Here is a 21,945-nt window from a genome sequence, read left to right as displayed (position 1 = left end):
TTATGCAGCTTAATAAGTTAGTGCTTCCCAAGAAGCTCGGTTTCACACCAAGACAGTTTAGGCAGTTTCTAATAGTTTTTATTAGAAGAGGCCTCATGTCTTGTAAGGAATAAAAATGGTGGTAGACATACAATGAAGGTGCAAATATGACACTTTTTTTTTTTTTTAAACCGCTTTACAGGTTGTATTGCAGATGGGCTCCATATTATCATCAGGAAAAGAAAAATTTAACTGTAAATTTGATGTGTAACACACAAGCAGTGACAATTTTCTAGACATGTATTTTCCCTACTGCAAGGTAGGATTACATATAGTAAATCACTCCAGATAGAAAATACTACTTTTTTTTTTTTTTAAGAGTAGGTACTAAATTCTTTCATCATAGCCACAATTCTGGTATGGCTCCTGTTATCACTGAACTTCAGCAGTAAATCCAAGCTGCAAAGTTCCTTTTTCAGTCCTGAGAAGAACATTCTTCTGCCTGCCACACAACTCCTGTAAAGAAGTCCTATTTAAATAAGGCTAGGGTTTAACCAGAAGGCACTGACTTGCCATGTAATGCAATGGGCATACCTAAAATTCAGAATGGCACATTAGTCTCCACTCTTTAACATTCAATTCAGTGTTGTACTTTAATTACACTGCAGCATAAAATACTGCAACTTATTTGTTGGTGATCAGAAGTCACTGAATAGATTTCCTGTCAGTTTACATCCCATTATAAGCTGGTCCTCCTCCACCTTCAGGCACTACCCAGTTAATGTTCTGACTTGGGTCTTTAATATCACATGTTTTGCAGTGGACACAGTTCTGAGCATTTATCTGCAGTCTTGACCCTTCTCCTGTTTCCAGAGGAATATATTCATAAACTCCTGCAAAGAGCAAAAGAGAGCTATTACTTCACTGAACAGTTTACTCCTGCTTGTATGCTCTACTACTTACCAGCAAGCGTTACGAGGGAAGTATATTATGAGTGTGATTCAACTGCCTTCTTCCATGTTTACTAATTATTTCATCATGAATGTACTGTTAACATTTTAAGACCTGCACCTGAACCCTCTTCTAGGAGGAGGATTTGGACACAGTGCTTGAAGTAGTTGGCCAGGTGGCCTCTTCTGGAAGTACTTAGCCTTTCATCTTGCAAAAGCAGCTCAGACACACACTTTTATTACCTACCTGCTGGACAAAATCTTTGTTCCGGTCCATCGAATACAGCCAGATTCCTGCTCACAGGGATGCTGTCATCCTTGAGAGTTAAGTGAGCAGGCTGGTCATGTTCATGGTTTGTACCACTTAAAGCCACAGACGACAGGAGATCAAAACTGATTTTTCCATCAGGCTTTGGGTATTCAATAGGCGTGCAATCTTTGGCTGGCTTGAGCTGAGCAAAATCTGGTCCTAAATATATTTTTAATAAATAAGTTTCAGTACAGAATTACTGTAATGTGCAGATACTTAAAAACAGTTTCGTTAAGTTATTTTAACATCCCTTGCCGTCAGAATGAAGTATTTCATAAAAGGTAGCCTTTTTCATGAAATAAAAAAAACTATAGTAAGTAGAATAGTGTTTAAATGTCTTCATTTACATTTTATGCTAAGTAATACGGCAAAGTCTGCCTCAATGCTTTATCATTGATTTCTTTTCTACACTTTAAGGCTTCACTACTTGACCAGGTGTGCTCTAGCTTCAACTAAGACCAGAGAAGACTGACATACACATTCGGTATCTTCTTTCAGGAGATAGTGAAATTACCTGGATGTTTTAATGTCCATGGTTCCTTTCCTCGCAGTAGCCAATAAAATATACCTGTGTAAATCATTCCTCCGTACACACCAAGTAAGCTATGGCAGGATGGCCGGATGTTTCTAACCGCATACAGCTCTTTCCAGACCCAGGACTTTTTCAAGTTCTCTTCATACTCTTGTACATCAAGTCCTAAGGCAGTACATTACTTGTTAGGTACCTACAGTACATAAAGACTATTCTTGAAATAAAAAATAATTGCTGAATAAAGACAACTGTTAGCAACAAAGGCAGCAAAATGAGAATTTCAGAATAGTCAGCTAGGAACGTACCAGACAACATATTTCAGCCTCTTGAAGAGATCAATTTTGTTGGCAGTCATCAGCAGATACATATCTACTGCTCCTTTGTAGCCTCTATTAAATGACCCACAAGCAGCATTGAATTGCCTCAAGCCTTAGCAAAATATAAAGAGAAACGGCCAGGTGGCTTTACTGGCACCTCTGTGGGAAAACAACTACTCACTCATAGAATCTTAAGAATTGACCAGGAGAGTTTACCTGTGATCCAAGAGCCTGGTTTGTAACTTTAATGTTATAAAGTTGAAAAGCTTTTTCTTTACAAGTTATGCAACCATAAACACTCTGATTTCAGTAACTACAACTATGGCCCAATGGATGATGTCAGCGCTAGAGAACATTTTTTCTTCCTTTGTAATCAGCAAGTTAGTGAGATATATCTGACTACAAACTTTTGATATAAACTGTTTGATCATATTCTTTACAAGTGCTAGACACTGCACAGTTGACACGTGACATATCTACCGCAGTGTAGTTAAAGCCAAGTAATTATCTTAGAAAAAAAAATGTTTCTTCAAATTAGAATTTTCACAGAGCTTCCCCTTCACCATTCTCCATTACTACTGTACAGGAATAGATGTTCTAAATAATAAGTTTGAAGCCTTGTCTATACATGAAAACATGCTTCAGTTCGTATTTTCTATCTCACATAAGGCTCTGAAGAAAAAAACCTCATCATCTACACATGGAGAAGAAAGCGGGCTGTAATATTCTACTGTCTTGACAAAATTGGCAACAGCATATAAAACCTGCCCATAATCAAACATGAGTGGCACATTGCCTGATAAAAGTGTTTACTGTTTCGGATGGGTTCTGAGCATTTTAACCCGGTACATCAGTTGAAGTTTTAGTTCTTCAGCATACCCTCTGTGGCAATGTGTATTGCATGTTTCAGTTCAAGGAGAGCTCACGAGGACTGAATCCACCACTATAGAGAAGAGATTTCTAAAAGAATAATCATCTGGCACCTGGCTCTAGTGTCCATCTGCAGAATGACTGAAATTCTAATTGGGTTCTCTCTCTCTGTACAGTCTTTGTTAACAGATTTAAGGGAACAACCAAGGCTTAAATAAATCGCTGCAGTGTGATCAGGATCAGGTGATTACTTCCATGTGCTTGCATTACATGTATTAGGAAATACATGTAGTCTCAAACTGAGAAGATTATAAAAGTAAAGACAGAAAAAGAAGACTGAAGGAAAAAAGTATCCTAACAATCAACAAAGAACAAACTTGAAAAAATCTCATCCTGTTTTGCTTACATTTAATCTGTCCCTTTAATTTTTTTTTCTCTGATTCTGCGGTGTCACTGAAATCATGAAGTGCTAATTTTTAACATACTTGTAGGAATTAAATACATACTATTGTTTACTTACACAGGAAGGGTATGCTTACTTTTCAGATGCTCATTAGAAGCATATTTTTCTAGCAATAGGATCAATACTTAAGAATAAATAAGCAAAACTTGATTAATTTTTTTCTTTCTTAAATAATTTGACAGTATAAACAGCAAATAAACAATAGATATCTTTTTAAACCAAAACACTAACTTCATGATTTATTTGCATTCCAAACCACTTCCTTCGATCACATTTAGTTATGGCTAAGCTGTTGGTGGTTCCCATTGAACACAAGGTACTTACAAATCAAAGTACACTGATCTTACCTATTGTCTTAGACTGGAGATTTTCATTAATTAATTGGCTAAAGATGGCCTCTGAAGCCAACATGCCGCTTTTCATCGCGGTATGTGTCCCCTTGATCTTCGGAACATTCATAAGTCCAGGACTGCAACCAATTAGTAATCCACCTGGAAAGGTGAGTTTGGGTATTGACTGAAGAGGAAGCAGAAAGAAAGGTGGTTGGTTTGGTTTTGTTTTTTAAAGTGAACATAACGTTCTGGAAATGAAACCAGCATGAGGCCTGAGTGTCCTTTACATTTTTAGACTTGCATGTGCACTATCTAAAAATACACCAGTGTTGCTCTACTTAATCAAGGAATTTTGTCATAGTAAGCAAATAAGAATACAGACATTGTACTGAGACTAGTATAAAATAACGCCAAGACAATATTTTCCTTATATCCCCTCTCCAGTTGCTTTAATCTGCAAAAAGACTGTGGTAATGTCACCCACTGATACGGTTTTCCTCCTTCAAGTTTAAGTGAATTATTGGGGGAGGCATTTGTGTTCCCATTTTCCACACAGTAAGCTGTATGCATCTCATCTCACAGTTTATTACCCTGTGCTTTTTTCCACAAATCTTTTCTATGAAACTGCACAATGCCCTCCCTGTCCATCCTCCACCCCCTCCAGATCTCACTTATTTCAGAAGTTGCTCAGCAGCCAACAAATATATTTTTGGTGCAAAATCGCTGTCTTGCTCCCGTTCTGTAAGAAGCATAGTATCACTGAGTACAGTTAATTCACAAACCTAAGAGAGCCAGACAATTTGCAAACATCAGGTCCATAGCATTAATATACTATGTTATAGGCTTAGATTAACTAAGGCATACCTCAACTATCAAACAGTTATTCTCACCCTCATACAATGAGATTATAGTTTTAAACAGGGAACAGCCTGACAATGCGGATTGACTGCAGCATTTTGAACAGCAAGCTGTGATCAAATCCCAGATCTGAAATTGCCAAAGCTAAGTTATGAACACAGCCTTCCTCTGAAAGTCTGTAGTACTGAGCTGTGCCTGTGAATCTAGCATCTTGCTTTTATTAAAGCCACCTGAAATAACTCATTTTTAACAACCTAAATAATTTGACCCCAAACAAATAGTTTTATTTCAGGAAAAATGTCCAAAAAAAAGTATCCCTTGGAATTCAAGGTAATCTGAAACAAATGTTTTGTTTCTTCTGCTTGTTCAGTTGTTATCTGTTTATTATTCACCTAGGGCTGGCTACTTTTGAATATTCATAGAGTAGTCACTAAAAAGCGTTGTATTACACAGCATATCCTCTGTGTTTCGGGCAACTTCTTTAATCACAGACTTAGTGATTTGGTTCGTAGGACCAAATTTGGACTGAAAACACATCTACAACTTTTAACTAACTTTTCAATGACCAGAAGTCACAAGGTCAGCTATATAACAGTATTTCAAAGGAATCAAAGGAATTCAGTATGTAGGATGCCCTCTCTTTTCACAAGACCCTGGGCTGAAAACAGTTAATCTGTCATATCTAATAGGATACAATGATGCAGCACTACATAAGCAGAGAAAGATTTCTTGGCTAACTCTTTGATTTACATAAAAAGATGGTAATCAAGTATTTTCCTTCTGCAACAACTGTTTCACATAATAGGTACAGAGTGACCAACATACTGTCAAAGTGTAAATGAGGTTAGTCACAGAACACAGAAGGTTACACGTGCTGCAGCTTTGTCTTGTTATGAGTACTATGGCACTTGGAGCCTGTTTTCACAGCCAGCTGAAAGAACACATCAAGCCAGCATGGCACAAGCCCTCCCTGGGCTGGTGATACACGGTGAAATCCTTTCAATCTGAAGATGCCACCACCCTCTTAGCAGCAAACAGACAAAACAAAGCTGGTTTGGAGGAGGGAAGAAGGCGAGACTCCTGCTCCCTGCAGAGTCCTTCCCCCAGCAGACAGGGAACCCCACATTCTCCTCCCCTTAGCTCAGCTCAGTGGTCAAAACCTGTTAAGGGAGTCTAGTGTCTGACATTTGCATGATTCATCAGTATGAAGGTTTTTTTTTCCCCTGATATTCATAATACACATTGCTCAAAACCAGGAATACCTTTTATTTTTTTTTCCCACAAAACTCTTAGATCTTCTCAAAGTTTTTGATAGAATTGAGACATAACAGAGGTTGCATGGGAACTTCTTAAGTGTTTGAATTTGCAATTTCAATAAACAAAAGAAATAACAGCTATATAAATGTAGTCTATTAAACTGTCTCCTCCCTCCATATATCCCAAAAAGCTACAAAACCAGGGAAATATCCAAGAGCTAGCTTGCTCTCTTCCCACCAACTTAGCATCACTACTGTTAAAGACTAAAGAACATGGTCATAAGGTTATCTACAACAGACAAAAAAGCTTAGACTGGTGTATAAAATTACCATCAATTTGATGCAATACTGTCACCAAAATGAAAACTGGAGCCACAGAACGACTTATGTAAGAAAATATTCCTGGGCTCCAGTGATGCAAATGAGTCAGAGTGCTAGTGTTATTAATCAAAGCAACACATGCAAAAGAAGAGCTAATCTTAAAAATCTTCCTAAGTGACTCATTAATAAAGCTTTTTTTTTTTTTACTGAAAGCATGTATTAAAAAAAAGCTATTTAAAAGTATGACTTCATTATTAACTAGATAATTCTATCTACAGCAAATAAAACCAAACATTATTAACAATCTGTATTAATAATGGACCAACAATGGTTTCTGAAATAAGCTAGTAGCACAGCTGTGTTACAATGTGATAAGACATTTTTCCACTTCAGAGTGGACAAAGTAATCAACCCAGAGACTGACGAAATGTGTATCATGTGGGTGATCAAGCAGTTGCTTCATGAATCCACACTACTCAGGTCACAGGCATGCACACTGGTGTCAAAGCCTAGCTCCGCAAGACTCTGACAAGAGTTACACTGCTGCTGAAATTCTTCTTGTACTGCAAAAACTGCAGGAAGCCAGGGAGGTGAAGACTTTGATCTGCCAAGCTACATAACAATTTCAACACCATCACAGACGAGCATCGGAAAGAAGTTCCCTCTGCTAGAATAAACAAGTAATTTGAACAATACCCACCCCTGTACCCCACAAAAAAAAAAAAACAAACAGATGAGCAGTGCTACCCTCGCTTCCCCAGGGTTCCAGGCACAACAAAGAATGCCTGTAGCTTCCTTGCTGCTGAATACATGTGTTTGCAATATAAACTCACTTCATATTTCAATTAGAAAGTAAAGTGACTATGTCAGAATATTTTTAGTATGACAAAGCCTAAGTCTAGGAAATCTCAGCAGCTAGTATCCAGCAAGATAACAAGGCTTTTCTGTTAGTTCATCCAGCAAAACTTTGGGCCTTGTTCATCTCTGTTATAGTTCAGTTGTTTCCCAACAGCATGCGACCCAAATCTGCAGCACTAAGAACATGGCTAGTGAGAATTCAAAGTAAAAAACTTAATGAAAACATTACCTGGAAACCGCCTTCATTCAATGCCCTGGCACCATAGGCAATCCTTGTTCCACCCTCCAAAGTAGGCTGTACACTAGGATGGTGCTTCCACCTCTGAAACTCCCTAAATGGATTCAAATAGGGATTTTGATAATCTAAACCAACCTTTAAAAAAAAAAAAAAAAAAAAAAAAAAAAAAAAAAAAGTGCAACATTAATGAAAATAAACTATGAATCATCAACTAAAGTTTTAAAAGAAAACAATCACATGTTACTACATCAACTCTTTAAATCTATTTTCCACTAAACCAACTTCAGGATCTTTCTACTGAAAGAAACTACTGCCAAAAATACTTCCTATTAACAGTACAGCAGAAGTAAATCTGAGAATTTGCTGCTATAATACTGTTCTATGCCCTACCTGAAACTTGAAGCATGGAAAATATTTCATTGAATTGTAACCACTTTGAAATAAAACAGTGAAATTAAATTAATAATGGTTTAATGGGCAAGATAAGTGAGAAAACTTGCTTTAAATTTGTGTTTCAAAATCTCTTCTCTCTGGAAGGAGAGGTAAACAATTATTTCTAGATAGTTATGTCGTGGTGCTCACATATTTTTAAACAGTCAATTATAATTTCCAAGCAGAGTCAATTATAATTTCCAATAAGGTGAGCCACTGTAATAAAGCACAGGGAGGGTAACGATAAAAGCAAAAAAAATGGGGTAAAAAAGGCTTTGCAAATTGGCCGGACGCCTACAATTCTTACCTTATGCATTTGCCCAAAGATATACTCTGCATTTCCCATCTTTAACATACTCTTAAAAGGACTTATGTCACTGAATTTTCTCTTTTGAGAAAGGGATTATTTCTGGTTTTTGCAAGCTTTATTTGAGACAAGTAACAAAGTAGATCATGAGTCAGCAACAAACAGTACCTTGGCTTCTCTGGCAGCTCACTGTTTTAAGAACACTGCTTGCGCCAACTTTCCTTGCTAGACAAAGTTAATTACCAATTTTCAAAATAAGGGCAAGATAATCCTCCTACAAGAATCAACTCAGACTGACACAGGTGTAAAGTTCAAAGACAAAGTTCTTGTATGTTCACACAAAAGTTGATTTTCTCCTGTCTGAACTGGAGATACATGACCATTACTGATTACCATTCTCTGTGAGAATGAAAGCTCTCTACCTTTCTAAAAACAAACAGAATTTGAATATCCATTGTCTGTACTTATTAATTCCAATACTGGAAATTGGCACAGGACAAGTATGCATGTCTGAGAAAACCTAGCAAATTTTTTCAATGTTTCTTACAAAATAGTTAGACAAAAATACAACTTTCACCCCCATACACACACTCTGGAATCCTTCCACAATCTAGGAGACCAAAGGGTCACTTCAATGCCATGCTGGTAGGAGTCCAAACTGTGTCCGTAATTATTACGACATTTGTGTAAAGCACACACACAGGACAAATAGCGCATGCTTCGTTTAGGAGTGTAGGTCCCAGAAAAACATTTCCTACCATTGCTCCTTGCACCACTGGCTGGCAGAACAACAGAAGACTGTGTCTCTAGTGATCTCAGTGCTTCTGATAAAGAGGGAATAAGAAGAAAGAAGTTGTCTGTCCAACTCAGACAGACAGCTGCTAAAGAAGGCAATGGGGGTGAAGAACGGCAAGAACAAACTGAAGAGCTCAGAAATGGAAGGGATGCTGCTTGTGGAACTGCAGAGCAATTCCACTTCATATGCTACTCTCATAAAGTGGAGGTGCCCTCAATGTTGACAAACGAATGAGGAAATGGCATTGTACAAAGTGTATGTGATGTAGCCATTTCCTAACTTGCAAAAATTTTGTGAGCACACTTTTGTTTAATCCTCTAGTTTTGGCTTTATATTTTTTTGCCAACCAAACAAATTTTGGTATTTTTAAGTTTTCAATTTTTTCTTAATAAAAGACACTGGATTAAAAACAGACTAATGACAAATTAACCTACCATGATATGGGAATAAGTACACTCAAGATTGAGAAAGCAGTAAATTTGGTCTATTGCTATTCTTGTGTTTCCATCTTCATATTAAAACAGAGAAAAGAAATTGCACAAAAATGAAGACCAAACAACAACAAACAAGCATGAAAAAAACAACTTCACTTACCACAAATCCAAGAGCAACTAAAGGTTCCCCCTCGTTTAAGTGATAAAGAAAGGATCCTCCATACGTATGCCTGTCTAAAGGCCAGCCTACAGTATGTTCCACCCTTCCTGGTTTCCATTTCTTTTCATCAATAGTCCATAACTGAAATGAAGATGACCAAAATAATAACTTCATATTGCCAAAGTAATGGCCTTTCAATAATACAATAAAAGACAAACATACAATTAAACATAAAAGAAAATTAATTTGCTGTCATACAGCAAAATACCAAGTAGTAAGTATACTTTTTTGGATTACTATTTAAGAATTTCCTAATACTTCCCTTACTTGAAATATTGCACATCAGAAAACATGACAGATTCCAGCACTACACCCAAAACTTTCATTCAACCACAAGATCCTTTATATTAGTGACTTTGATAGATACTTATGTGCCAAGGAACGCAATGCTTACATTAACATTTTAAAGGAAAAAAAAGTAATTTTTTCCTATGAATCACTGCAATTTCCTTGCAAGTTTTTCAAAGTCAGGCTTAACAATATGCCTGAGTTGATCTAAATATTTGCTGTCATACAGGTTGTCCTCTCTCTGCTTTCTCCTACACATCTCCAGCGCTCGTCTGACCCATGGCGAACTCACAGACGCACCTTCCTGTTTCCACCAGTGAGTTAATTTTCTGCTCCTTTCAGAAGACATCTCCTCATCCTGAAGGTATGTGCCAGGTGCAGTCTAATGCCAAAGGGGCAGCTGAGTACCATTACATCAGCTCAAGCACAGAGGGTACATCTACATTAATGTTTCAGTTTAGATTAAGGAGCACATTTTTGAGCAGGACTCCTGATTCCTCCCACTTACCGTGCTTTGGTTCACATTGTACAGCAGCCATGGAAGGCATGAACTGCATTCTTTTCACATGAAACTAAACTGTAAGGCAGGCTGCAGAAGCCCATCTAAAGCATTCCAGTCATGAAAGGGCACTCAGTCCATAGGACTAGATCAGAGCCAGTCCGAAGTAAAAATAAACCCGAAATGTGCGTAGCATGGATAACAGCTCATCCGCACCAACTATTTCACATTACAGATTCACTCCTATCGGTCTGTACTGTTTGCTAAAGTAGACACACGCATCTGGAAGCAAGGGAACTACATAGCAAAACCATACTTCAACAACAACTTGGGTATCAGAAACTGTAATTAAGACTACGTCATACATAGGAACATCTGCAGAGTGGTTAATCTCTACAGAAGCGTAAACTAGTTATTTAACAAATATTCTGTAGCTGGAAGCACATGCTTAAAGTAATAAATAAAGAATATATTACAGTCAAACTCTGAATATATTCTGAATAACACAGTTCTTTTGCGTGAGTTATATTTCCTGAATATAAAATATTTCAAAAAGGAAACCTGATCCCTATCCCAATTTTGTAAGACCAGTGAAGGGATTTTGGGAGTAAAAAAGCAGCTCATCAAGCAGGTGTTTCAAAGACCACCCAGAAGGTGTTTCAAAGACTACAATTCATCGTCTGGAATAGCTCTTTTCTCTCTCATTAATAAACAGAAAACCCACAGAAAGTCTTTCCTCCTCTCCTCAGGTACTAAAAATCTCTAAAATGAGGCAGCATGAGTTCCTCTCTCATTTAGTAAAAATACTGAAAACAGATTTCACAAATGAATGTAATTTGAAATAAAAATGAGACATTAACAGAGTGGATTCACAGGGATCTCTAGTTATAACACAGATATAAGAGAAGCAGCAGCTGAAACAAAACAGTCACAACATTCAGGGAGCATCTTCTCTGATCTGCTTCAGAATAGCAGATTCTGAAGTCTAAAAGCGTTATGCAAAATCTGTCATTCTAATGTCTTACACAAATTAGCTTGAAAGCAAATAGGAACTACCTTATTGTTTCACAGTATTTTCCTTAACTGTTAAAATTACACAGGCAATACCTCTTTCAGTCCAATGCCATAGCTCTGGGGTTGACATTTCTCCCTTAGATTGTACTTCTTGTACAGTTGTTTGGCTAGATGTCCATGACAACCTTCAGCAAAGATCGTGACTTTAGCATGGAGTTCCAAGCCTCTTTCAAAGGTTGCCTGCAAAAGTAGAGCATTTCATCAGCAGTTAGATCTGTGCCACATCAAACTCACAGCAAGGAACTGGAGGACCATAAAGTGATTTTACAGTGCTTTGTGGCACTGCTCAGAACCTACAAATCATTGCAAGCTATGGTTTGCAATTCTTTCTACCTAAGCATGATGCACCTCCGGCAGATCTTGCAAGGGGATTCCAGTAGAGCAGCACTACAGTGAATCGCCATTCATTACTGAAAAAGAGAACCTTTTCCAGATTGGAGGATACTTATATCACATCCATTCATTCACACAGTGCAAAGGAACACTGACAGAACAACAAATCTTAACCTATAATTTCACACTTGCTAGACAGACACAGGCTAGATCAGAAAGGCTTGAGGCTAGACAGAGGCTAGATAAGAAAAACCTGCATTACCCCTGCCCTCAAAAGAACCCACTACCTCAGAATAAAATTACTATTAATATTACACTAATCTTATATGTTAAAACATAGGGAAGAAAAAGGGAAGCAAAAGGGAAGCAAAAGTAGATTTATATAAAATAAATCATTAACTACAACTTCACATTGTAAATATCAGACGCTCATGAATTTGAAACATTTTGGTAACCTGACAAAGTCGTATTTCAGTTAACATTCTTCTCCAGCACCTAAACAAGAATCAATGTGCAACTTTTTACTATGTATTTTTTACCATAGGCATTGCTGACTGCAAGGTGAAACTCTATTCACTAACCACAGGCTATCCGACTAGGCTCTGTACAAACACATTGAAGATACTCTTGCCCTGAAGGTTGCATAAACTAGGTTTATTTACCTGAACCTTTATACACTGCAGGTAGAATCAGCTGAGAGCTAAAACACCTGAATACTCAAAATGTTTGCAGCAGTGGCACACTAATTATGTACATTAAAGGAGTTAATAGACAGTTTCTTATAGAATAAATAAATAAATAAATAAATCTAAGGTTTTGAGGTTGCTTTTAAAAAAGAAGAAAAGAAAAATCATAATTACTTCCAATTTTAAAACCAAACCCCCAACTAACCCTTATTAGCACAACCAGTTGTATGCATTACTTGTGCCTCCTACTGGAGACAATGCATACCTGACAATAAGAACGTGTCTATCCCTGCAGGGAACAGACAACTTTATATTCATTTTCCCTGCGACCACTTCCTCCTCCAATAGCTATGTTCTCTTAAAACAAGAATTAGTCTTTTTTTCCTCATCCCCTGCCTTAAATGGGAAAAATAGCCAACACCTCTATGTGAAAGTGAGTACTTCTTTGAAACTCTACGTAACTAGTAAGAAACTTCATAAAAGAAAGTACATCTTAAAAAACCACTTATACCCAGAATTTCTGTAGCCAGATAATTCTGTGTGAAACTTGTTCTGAGTTATTCCGAGGTGCCAAAATTCTCCCTACGTGTTGCACAGGCAGGTGACATGCTTACCACAGGTTCTGGATTCCACTAAAGATCAGCCAAAGTCTGACACTACTTTATATACAGAGAGGGAAGACAAGTACTGAATTTTATACTTTTTCTTAGGCTGCAGCAAGACTACTGATGTTAGAAGTACAATTTCCACAATTAGACCCCTAGTTATGGGGAAGACAGCTACTTACTTTAGGTGCTCCATCCTTTTGAATGCCTACATCATTAGTTGCTATCCCTTTCACGCTACCATCTTCATGAAAAAGAACCTTTGGAAATATTTAAACAAACAAACAAAACATTTCAATGATCTGTCATTTTAATCCATTCATAAAAAGTTCTAATGCAGAACTTCTAGGGACTACATATTTAATGGTTAAATTTGAAGATTATGTATTTATTAACATACTATATGATCCACCTGCACTTTGCTGGATCTGGGCCAGCGAATCTAGACACAGAAACAGAGTTTTCACTTTGTTTTTCACTCAATTTTCACTCTGTTTCACTGCTTTTCAAGAGGAATGTTGTGAATGCACAGATAAATTGGGAGTGAAGCAGGTTCTGAAAGATGCTTTTCATATACATGCTGACATCATTATTACCTCAGCTGCTGCATAGCCTGGATAAACCTCAACACCCAAAGCTTCTGCTTGTTCGCCAAGCCAACTCACAAAGTGGCCCAGACGTACTATGTAATTTCCATGATTAACCATCGGAAGTCCTAGGCAAAAAAGACACAGGCACATAAAACATAGAACACTAAGCAAAGTAACAAAAGTTGTATACATCAGATGTTGTATCTTCTTCTACAACGACTATCTTCACAGTAATGTCATGTGTTATTGCAGCCATCATCTACAGGGACCGTATCACTGGAAGCTATTACATTCTACATACACTTGCTGTACTACATTGAATCAATTGTTTCACTCATGGAAAAGTTGAAAATGATATTGAGAAAGATGACTCTCTACCACCTCACCAAACTTTACCTGGAAGAATTGGCACTGGAATTCTGTACTTCTTCGTTAAAATTCCGAACTTGTCTTCAGTTACAGGAGTATTAAGTGGAGCCTATGTAAAAAAAATAACTCTCAGTACTGTTTCTGTTTTTGGTTTGTGTTTTTGTAGCCAATCCAACAAAAACAACAACAAATAAAGCAAAACAATCAAACTGGTAGTTAATTAAAGGTTTTATAAAGCACTTCTATAGAAAAGTACCTTATGAGGCTGTTATCAGGCAAGAATTAACACAGCTATTGAGGCAAAAAAAAAAAAAATGGAACAGGGCCTTGCAAATAACTTCTATAGTTCGTACACAGGCTTGTACTACACCAATATTTTAGATCTTTCTAAAGAAGGCAGCTCAACTTGCATGTTTAGCCCAGTAAGACAAAGCAATTATTCGATGGTCCACTTCTTGCAGCTCCCAGGTGCCAGCAGGCAGCCGGCTGCAAGTCAGATGGCTGTTCTGACAGAGATGGCAGCTCATCTCTTGCTGTCATCCCTCCTAAAAACATCTTAGGCCTCCATTACACCACGATGTCTGCACAAAAATCAGTGTACTACGCATCGTTTCCTGAGACTAGAAGAACTACTGTACAGAACCACAAGCCTGAAATTGCTAAGAAACTACCATCTGACTGCTTGTGCATGGGAGCTGGATTCTGTACACATGCAGCAAGTGTAGTGCATGCCAGGATACACCAGACATACTGCCTAGATGCAGTAAGACTACTACACAAAAAAAGCAAAGGCTTTTCATCCACATAGAGAACAAAAAATATGCCACGTAAAGGCACATCCATGTAGACATAAGAGTTTAGCACTACCAAACTAGAGGAAATAGACTAAAAAGAAGGTAGAGGGTTTTTTTTTTTTGTTTTGCTAGGTCAACATATTTTAAAATTATGTTAAGTGCCAATGGTACCAAGGTACTAAGTCACACCAGAATGAGTCAGATATGGAGTTCATTACAAGCTTGTGATTAATTGCAGTGCTTTTACGCTCATACATACCCCTCGCTCCTTCCAGTCTGGAAACAGTTCTTGTAAGGACCTTGGCTCAAGACAAGCGCCAGACAGGGTATGTGCACCAATCTGAGAAGCCTTTTCCACCAGACAAACACGTATTTCTTTGCTATGCTCAGCGGCTAACTGTTTGAGTCGAATAGCTGCAGAAAGACCTGCAGGGCCTGCTCCAACAATGACAACGTCAGCTTCCTCTGCAAATCTTTCCATGTTTACCCCTTTAATGGAAAAAAAAAAAGATAATAACATAAACCAATCTCCAATTTCCCCAGCCTCTCTCTCACTAATCCTTGCTCTGCGATACTGGCTACTGCGTATCCCTGAAGTATTACTTCGCATAAAAGGAGGCTAAATATTCAACACATTTCCCCCCATTTCAATACTTGGAAGAGTACAGGAGGAGATTAGCATTCCAACGTAAAATTAGCTCTTTTCAAGTTGTAAGGAGAGATACCATAAAAACATACACCCAATCTCTATGCACCATAAGTAAGTAGCAAGTTTCACTCAGTAAAATTCTAGGTAAGTGAGGAAAAAAAGAGAAAAAAGACCCTTAGTCAGAACACGTGACTTTATTTTACACTAATTAATCAGTGTCTTTTCTGGAATTGAAGACATTAAAATTGCTGAATGTAGAGACTGGAATAGTCAGAGATATATATTAATCTTCTTTTCTCACAAACTCTCATGGTAAGAACAACTAAAAAAATCCAACAGATACATACCTGACAGAATTAAATCTTGTTGTGATAGTCACTAAAGCAAAAGCTGCTTATATATTTTCTTTAAATAATTAGGATCAAGTTTAATCTGATCCCATTTTATAGCACTAAAGACACTCATTGTGAGACAGTAACCACAAAATTTCATTCGGAATATTAGTACTGTACTTAAGAGTACAGAATTTCTGTAAAAAGAAAAAAACAGCAACACATTTCAGTGTCTTTAAAACCGAGCAATAATAATAACAGTAAAGAAACTTTTAAAGAATGCATTTTTTTTGCTTACCTTCCCATCGTTTGTCTTTGTCCCGAGGATGAATTGTATAATGTGTAGTTATGCGAGGCACAGCAGCAGAAAATGCACATCTTGCGATATGTGTTGATGAAAGGCTGTCTCTCTTTATCAACTTTAGAGCATGAAAGCACTGACGTGCTGCAAAAACAAGAAACTAATTTGTCAAATCAGTCAAAGTTTTTCAACTTTTCAGAGACACAAGTGGCACAACAAATATGACAGCTCCCCCTCCAAAGGCTACCAGGTGACGTGAATATGAGGAGTCATCAACACAGATTTTTAAATTTTCAAGTTTGGAATGTGCTGTATAAAATAAAATAATAAAAAAAAAAAAGAGTAAAGAGCTTCCCCTTTAAGCATTCTTCACATAATACCACTCAATACACTGGCCAGCCATTTCTGACAGCTGACGTAGGATAACACGCATGTACACAGGTGAAATACATTTCAAGTTCCTATTTTATTTTGAACATCAAAAGATTTATTTCAGACTTCATTAAAAGTAATCGAACAACTGCAGATATAGGACATGCAAGTTCATCTTGTCTGACATCTCAACGCATGCTGAGACATGCAGTTTGGGTTACTGATATTAGACAGTTCACCTAAAATAAATGTCATGGTCTACAATAAAAGCTCAGACTTAAACCCAAGTATACTTTAGCCAAAGCTAGGAACAGTAGATACAGGTAATCTTTACCTTTGCTGCAGATACGTTCATTGTTGCAAGAACAAATTAGAATTTCTTTTTAAGCAAGTGGACTAAACAAAAGCTTAAAATGATCAAAATAGGACTCTGTTCAGAAGGGCTATTACATGTCACATTCTTGTTCTAATTTTCCTCTTTCACAAAAAAAGTTATGAAGAAGGGTGCAATTTATACTCAGAAAACTGGTATGGTTAGTTAGTACCAAAACTAGTTATAGTTAAAAGGTCCGTGAACTAATGCACCTTGACAGGTATTTTTCCTTCCTTTAAAGAGTCCACTTCTCTAATTTCAGGGGTGAAGGAGGAGAATATAATATTTAAAGTAGAGTATTTCTGCAAAACTACATAAGTAAAATCACCAGCCTCCTATGACTGAAACATTTTGTTGAGAACGGTCATTGGCAAGGCCAGCACAAACATTCTCCATTATAACTCTGCACGGTGGCAGTCAGAATACTTATTACCCCGCGTTTAGAGACCAGTATCATCTATTCTGGTTTCTTAACAGCAATTTTGTACTTAACCAACATAACATGAAAGGTATTATCTACCATCTCATGACTCTTAATCATCCTTTACCTGCAACCAGGCAGGATCTGAGAACAAGCAGCGCATTTTATAAGCATAACAACTACATCTATACATGCACATTAAAATACGACACCTTAAATTAATTCTTGAGATATTTTTATTTCAGCAGAACTGATGGTGCTATGAATTACATAGTATAGTTAGAAAATGTCAATTATTTCACACACAAGCAAAAGAAGTGAAATTCAGCTCAGAACACGTCTGATAGTTACAAAGGTAGGTCCAAACCCCGGACGGGCAGATTTTGCCCAGTGACTGAACCGAGATTGTGCTACCACACTACAGAGAGCCTACAGCCTTGGTAAGGTGACGTGAAACATTTGCACGAAGCAAATAATCTTTAAGAAGCAGCTTTTACTCTTCCGCAGCTCTTTAATAACTGCTGTCAGGATGTTGTCTCTGCAGTTATTTCATGAGTGCACGCATTCAATTGCTTTATTTTACCCTGTAAGACAGGTGACACCCAGTACCACCCCAAAACCCCCACGTTTTTTCTGCACCGCTTCACAGCCAGCCAGGACGCACCAACGAGCCGCAGCTCGGGCCCGGCCGGCCCTCACGCACAGCTCCGCCCTGCCCCCCCGCTCAGGGGCGCCTTCAGATGGACAGGGGCCGCCGGGGCAGGGGGACCCACGGCCGCGCCGCCGCCGGACCCGGCCCAGCGGTCGCTTCACCGCCCGGACACCCGGGCGCCCCCCAGCCGCGACCTTTGCTCTCCTTTCGCTCCGCGCCAGTCGCCCTGCCCCGCCCCGCCCCGCCAAACGGCGGCCGCCACAGCCTCAGCCCAGTCCCCGTCGGAGGGCCAGCCGCCTCCGGAGCGGACCGGTGCGTTACCTTGGCTGGAGAACGGGCAGCCTGAGAGCAGCATGGCAGCGGCCCGCAGCCCGCGACCCACCGCGGCACCCTCCGCTCCCCGCGACCGCCCCGCGCACGCCCCCCGACGGCCCTCGGACGCCCCGCGCATGCGCACTCGGCTGCCAGTAGGCAGGCCCCGGCCCCGCCCCGTCTCACCGGCAGGACTACAGCTCCCAGAGTTCCCGGCAGAAAGACTTCCCTCACAGCTTCCCGCGCGGGGCAACGCTCGAACCGCTGCGGACCGGTTCCCTCACCTGACAGCTAAAGGGGAGACGCCGGGAGGAAGCGGAGCGGCAGACTGAACCCCCCATGCCAGGCCCAGCGGCGGGAAAAACTACCGCTCCCGGCGTGCAGCGCAGCACCCATCACCCCAGCCCGCCCTCCCCGCTGGGGGGCGGTGACGTGCCCGCCCCTCACCGGTGCACGCCGGGGGCGGAGCTCGGGCGGGGGGCGGGCCAGGGAGCAGAGCGGGAGAATGGCCGAGGCCGGGCCGCTGCCGTCCGCGGCGGGGATTGAGGGATCGCTCGGTGCTGGGCCCCGGAGGACTCGCGGCAGCAGTGAGGGGTCGCGGCCTCCGGAGCTGCCGGCCGGTGACGCGCGGGAGCTGTTGGAGGCGGTGGAGATGCAGATCGGCGACGTGAGTGCCGGCGCGGCGGGCGGGCGGGCGGAGGGGGTCCCCTCAGGAATGGGGCCAGGGTTGGGGGGAGGGGAGCGGCGTCGGCGACCCCCAACCTCTCTGCCGTTCCCCCAGGCCGCCTTCTCGCTGGCGAAGCTCCTGGAGGCGACGTCGGCCGTGTCGGCGCAGGTGGAGGAGCTCGCCACCAAGTGTTCGGAGAACGCCCGGTTCCTCAGAACATGGCGGGACCTGCTGAGGGAGGGCTACGAGTCCCTCAAGCCCAGCGGCTGACCCCGGGCCGCGCTGAGCTGCCCGCTTCGATGTCGGGCCAGGACCAGGTTTTGTTTGTTTTTTTTTTTTTTGTTTGGTTGGTTTTTTTTTAAACGACCGTTTTGAGGGAGTTCGCGTGGATTTTTGTTTTCCCTCAGCAGCTCCCCGTGAGCCTGAAGTTCTTTCAGAAATACTTGATGACTCGTATGGATGTTGTATGTAAGCCACCGAGGAAAGTAACTTTGTTTAGGGAGTCACTTGTGGCTCTTAGACTCTTCCGTTGCAGCTCAAGCGATGTCATACATGAAATACTCTCCTCCTCCCGCCTTTTTTTTTTTTTTTTTTTTTTTGGCTAATGTGGTGGACGCAAAGCTTGTGAGCGTGGTACGTCTAGAACTCATTACTGGTGAGGAAGTGGTGTCTTACGAGGTGTTATCAGCCTGCCTTTTCAAGAGCCGTCACCAGCGGAAACCCTGCCAACTCCAGAGATGCCTGCTGAACTAACTTCAGGTTTTTCCCTATGCACACTTTGTGTTGAGGATGTGGCTTATTTACTAGCTTTAGATAAGCCCCATATCCCAAACCGTACTGTTTTTAGCAGTATTGCAATATGTTTCTATAAAGGTGCAGATTTTTTGTAAGATGTTTGATTTACTGCAAACAACTTTACGCACTATCTTTTCCTGTAATAACGTGCCTTATGCTGGACCACATATGCATGCTAGAAGTTTTAACAGCATTGTTTAATGATGGAATGGATTCTTTTGAACTATAAGTAAAAGCTTCCACCTGTTAGACAAGAATCTGTGAAATGTATTCTCTCGTCTTTTGGGAGGCATGTTAGAGCTTTTTCGGTATTTGGTCCTGTTTTGTACCTTTGCCTTAAGCAGTTATCAACTAGTTAGTCTAGAGCTTACAGTTAGCGGAACAATCTGAAAGATGGCTAATCTGTAATAAGTAGCTGTGCTGAAACTCCTGTACCTTTACCAAAGCAATGTGAAAAAAGTTAATGCTGAAACATGATGGGAGGCTGCAGGAGAACATGTTTGTACCGTGATTTGTTAGTCAGCCATATTTTTACTAGTAAAAGAACTTTTAAAAAGATATACTGTAGTTTTCATATTAAAAAAATAAAGTTGTTACAAAAAGCCCAGAAATAATGAATATTATTGTGTTCCTCATAGAAACAAAGATGACATTGAATATATCCATAATCAACTTAAGTGAAAACCAGAAATAATGGTAAGGACAGACATCCTTGCATACCTCATCAAGAGCAGTTACAGTCATTGAGAAGACTTTGCCCTTCAGAATAAACAAATTCTATTAAATTGAGTTCCAATTGCCCCAGTTAAAGGCAACCCATGTGTCAGGATTTCACTCAGCTGTTTTTAACCCTGCAACAGAAAATGTTGCTAAGCAACTTGGAAAAGAAGTAATTTTGTTCAGCAGATAATATTTTATTTCAATAAAACATACAGTAGTGGAAACAAGATGCTTAACAATCATCAATTTCAAGATAATCCAAAGTTCTGTAAACAGTTGAAGTGTGAGTCACACTTTTTAAAATTCTACTTCTTACACTGTTAAGAAGTTAAGTGCAAATATTGGAAGTATCTTTTAACTTCATTTTAAAAAGCTTCGAATCATCAATGTAAAAGAAGCATTTCTTTTTACCTTTGTGGGCTTCTAGGCCATTGGACAGTGAGTATGGTACGGAAAGAACTAGGGAAGTCACAGCAATTTGTAATGGAAAAGATTCTCTTCAGCAAGTATATGCAAAAGAACTGCCTCTAGAGGATTGTTTCAGATGGGATAATTTTTTTTCCACCCTTATAATGCTGGGAGTTAAAAGAATGCCCCCAAAAGTGCTGGATGGCTGTACTCTTTAATAATCGTAATGCGTCCAATCAGATGCATAAGGTGATTAAAATGTAGATGTCATGACACCTATGAAGTCTTCTGTTTGGCCACTCCCATTATTCCATGTACAGACAGACATCTTAAGACTGAAATTTGCTGAAGTCAGCAAGCCGTGGGGAGCTATTTATGGTAGCCCATTAAACAGGGAGGAAAAGAACAGCGTCAAGATGTTGGCATACTCAGTCCAGTCTTTCCAGGCAAGGGAGCTCTTCTGAAGGGGGAAACTTCCACCAGCTATACCTGGGGGACACTCAGTTGAGAAAAATTTATTTACTTATTTTCTTTCCCACAGCTCCGGATCTGCCTGAATTTGAACAATCATTACAATTTCAAGATTGTTTTTAAAGGAGTTAAATAGTTGGTAGATTTTTAAAAGGAATAAAATTTTCACTTGTTTGGCTTTGACAAATACAATAAACTGGTCTAATTATGGAATTCAAATATTTTTCTTAGTACTGTTGCCACCCTAAAGCTTTTAAGAGCTGATGTAGCGTGAATACAGTGAATCAAATTTTGAAGAGAAAAAGAACTCTTAATGAGGAAGCCAATCAACTCTTAAAAAATTCAGCTGTTGAAATGAGGAATTTTTTTTTAAAGAAAAGTTTCATGAAAATAACCTTTTTTTTTTTTTTCCCCCAGAGACAGATGATGTTGAAACATTCTGCTTTCAGGGTGAGATGTTTTAAATGACAATTCAAATTTTTTCCACACTCCTGGCTTCTGGGAGGAAAACCCCAAACAACTGACTTCTCATTCTGATCTAAGATGAGCTGTCAAAATGTCAGGTACCATTGTGAGATGGTAAAATTGTTGTTGTGTCAGTTCTACCTGCACACAGACACATTGCTCCCTCTTCTTCCTGCTTTGGTTCACATGAGCCCAGGTGTGATACCTCTCTCATTTTCTCCCCATTGCTGAAAAGCAGTAAGCCCACAGATGTGAAGCTAACAGTGCAGATGTCACCGTGAAGATCCAAAACGTAT

General features: G+C 39.7%; 2 protein-coding genes across 3 annotated transcripts; one reads left to right on the top strand and one right to left on the bottom strand.

Moving 5' to 3' along the window:
- Positions 1-56: 56 nt before the first annotated feature.
- ETFDH (electron transfer flavoprotein dehydrogenase) lies at positions 57-18,423 on the bottom strand. 2 transcript variants are annotated; one of them, XM_086746198.1, is made up of 13 exons: positions 18,408-18,423; positions 15,991-16,137; positions 14,971-15,200; positions 13,945-14,026; positions 13,555-13,673; positions 13,141-13,218; positions 11,368-11,514; positions 9,414-9,554; positions 7,276-7,419; positions 3,769-3,937; positions 1,754-1,936; positions 1,177-1,398; positions 57-872 (listed from the first exon to the last, which is right to left on the bottom strand). In XM_086746198.1, exons 3-13 carry the CDS (start codon positions 15,190-15,192, stop codon positions 709-711), a joined length of 1,671 nt encoding a protein of 556 aa, XP_086602324.1. In that variant the 5' UTR covers positions 15,193-15,200; positions 15,991-16,137; positions 18,408-18,423; the 3' UTR covers positions 57-708. The 2 variants fall into 2 exon arrangements, with proteins under 2 accessions (XP_086602324.1, XP_086602323.1); XM_086746197.1 differs by lacking the exon at positions 18,408-18,423 and adding an exon at positions 18,133-18,245.
- A 181-nt stretch (positions 18,424-18,604) lies between these two features.
- Positions 18,605-20,203, top strand: C4H4orf46 (chromosome 4 C4orf46 homolog). The gene is made up of 2 exons (XM_086746200.1): positions 18,605-18,790; positions 18,905-20,203. The coding sequence occupies exons 1-2, from the start codon at positions 18,629-18,631 to the stop codon at positions 19,058-19,060; spliced, it is 318 nt and encodes a 105-aa protein (XP_086602326.1). The 5' UTR covers positions 18,605-18,628; the 3' UTR covers positions 19,061-20,203.
- Positions 20,204-21,945: the final 1,742 nt, after the last annotated feature.

Source organism: Chlamydotis macqueenii, chromosome 4 (assembly GCF_036417535.1).
Source record: "Chlamydotis macqueenii isolate bChlMac1 chromosome 4, bChlMac1.mat, whole genome shotgun sequence".
NCBI classification, from domain to species: Eukaryota; Metazoa; Chordata; class Aves; order Otidiformes; family Otididae; genus Chlamydotis; species Chlamydotis macqueenii.
This window is presented reverse-complemented; position numbering and strand designations above follow the sequence as displayed.

What these genes read in the sequence shown, in the direction of transcription:
- C4H4orf46 (XM_086746200.1), top strand. Translation starts at nt 18,629, where the DNA reads ATGGCCGAGGCCGGGCCGCTGCCGTCCGCGGCGGGGATTGAGGGATCG. An exon ending in TGGAGATGCAGATCGGCGAC is followed by an intron (nt 18,791 to 18,904) that starts GTGAGTGCCGGC and finishes CCGTTCCCCCAG; the next exon opens with GCCGCCTTCTCGCTGGCGAA.
- ETFDH (XM_086746197.1), bottom strand. Translation starts at nt 18,166, where the DNA reads ATGCTGCTCTCAGGCTGCCCGTTCTCCAGCCAAG. An exon ending in CAGACTGGAAGGAGCGAGGG is followed by an intron (nt 14,027 to 14,970) that starts GTATGTATGAGC and finishes TTTTTTACATAG; the next exon opens with GCTCCACTTAATACTCCTGT. An exon ending in ACAAAGATTTTGTCCAGCAG is followed by an intron (nt 873 to 1,176) that starts GTAGGTAATAAA and finishes TGCTCTTTGCAG; the next exon opens with GAGTTTATGAATATATTCCT.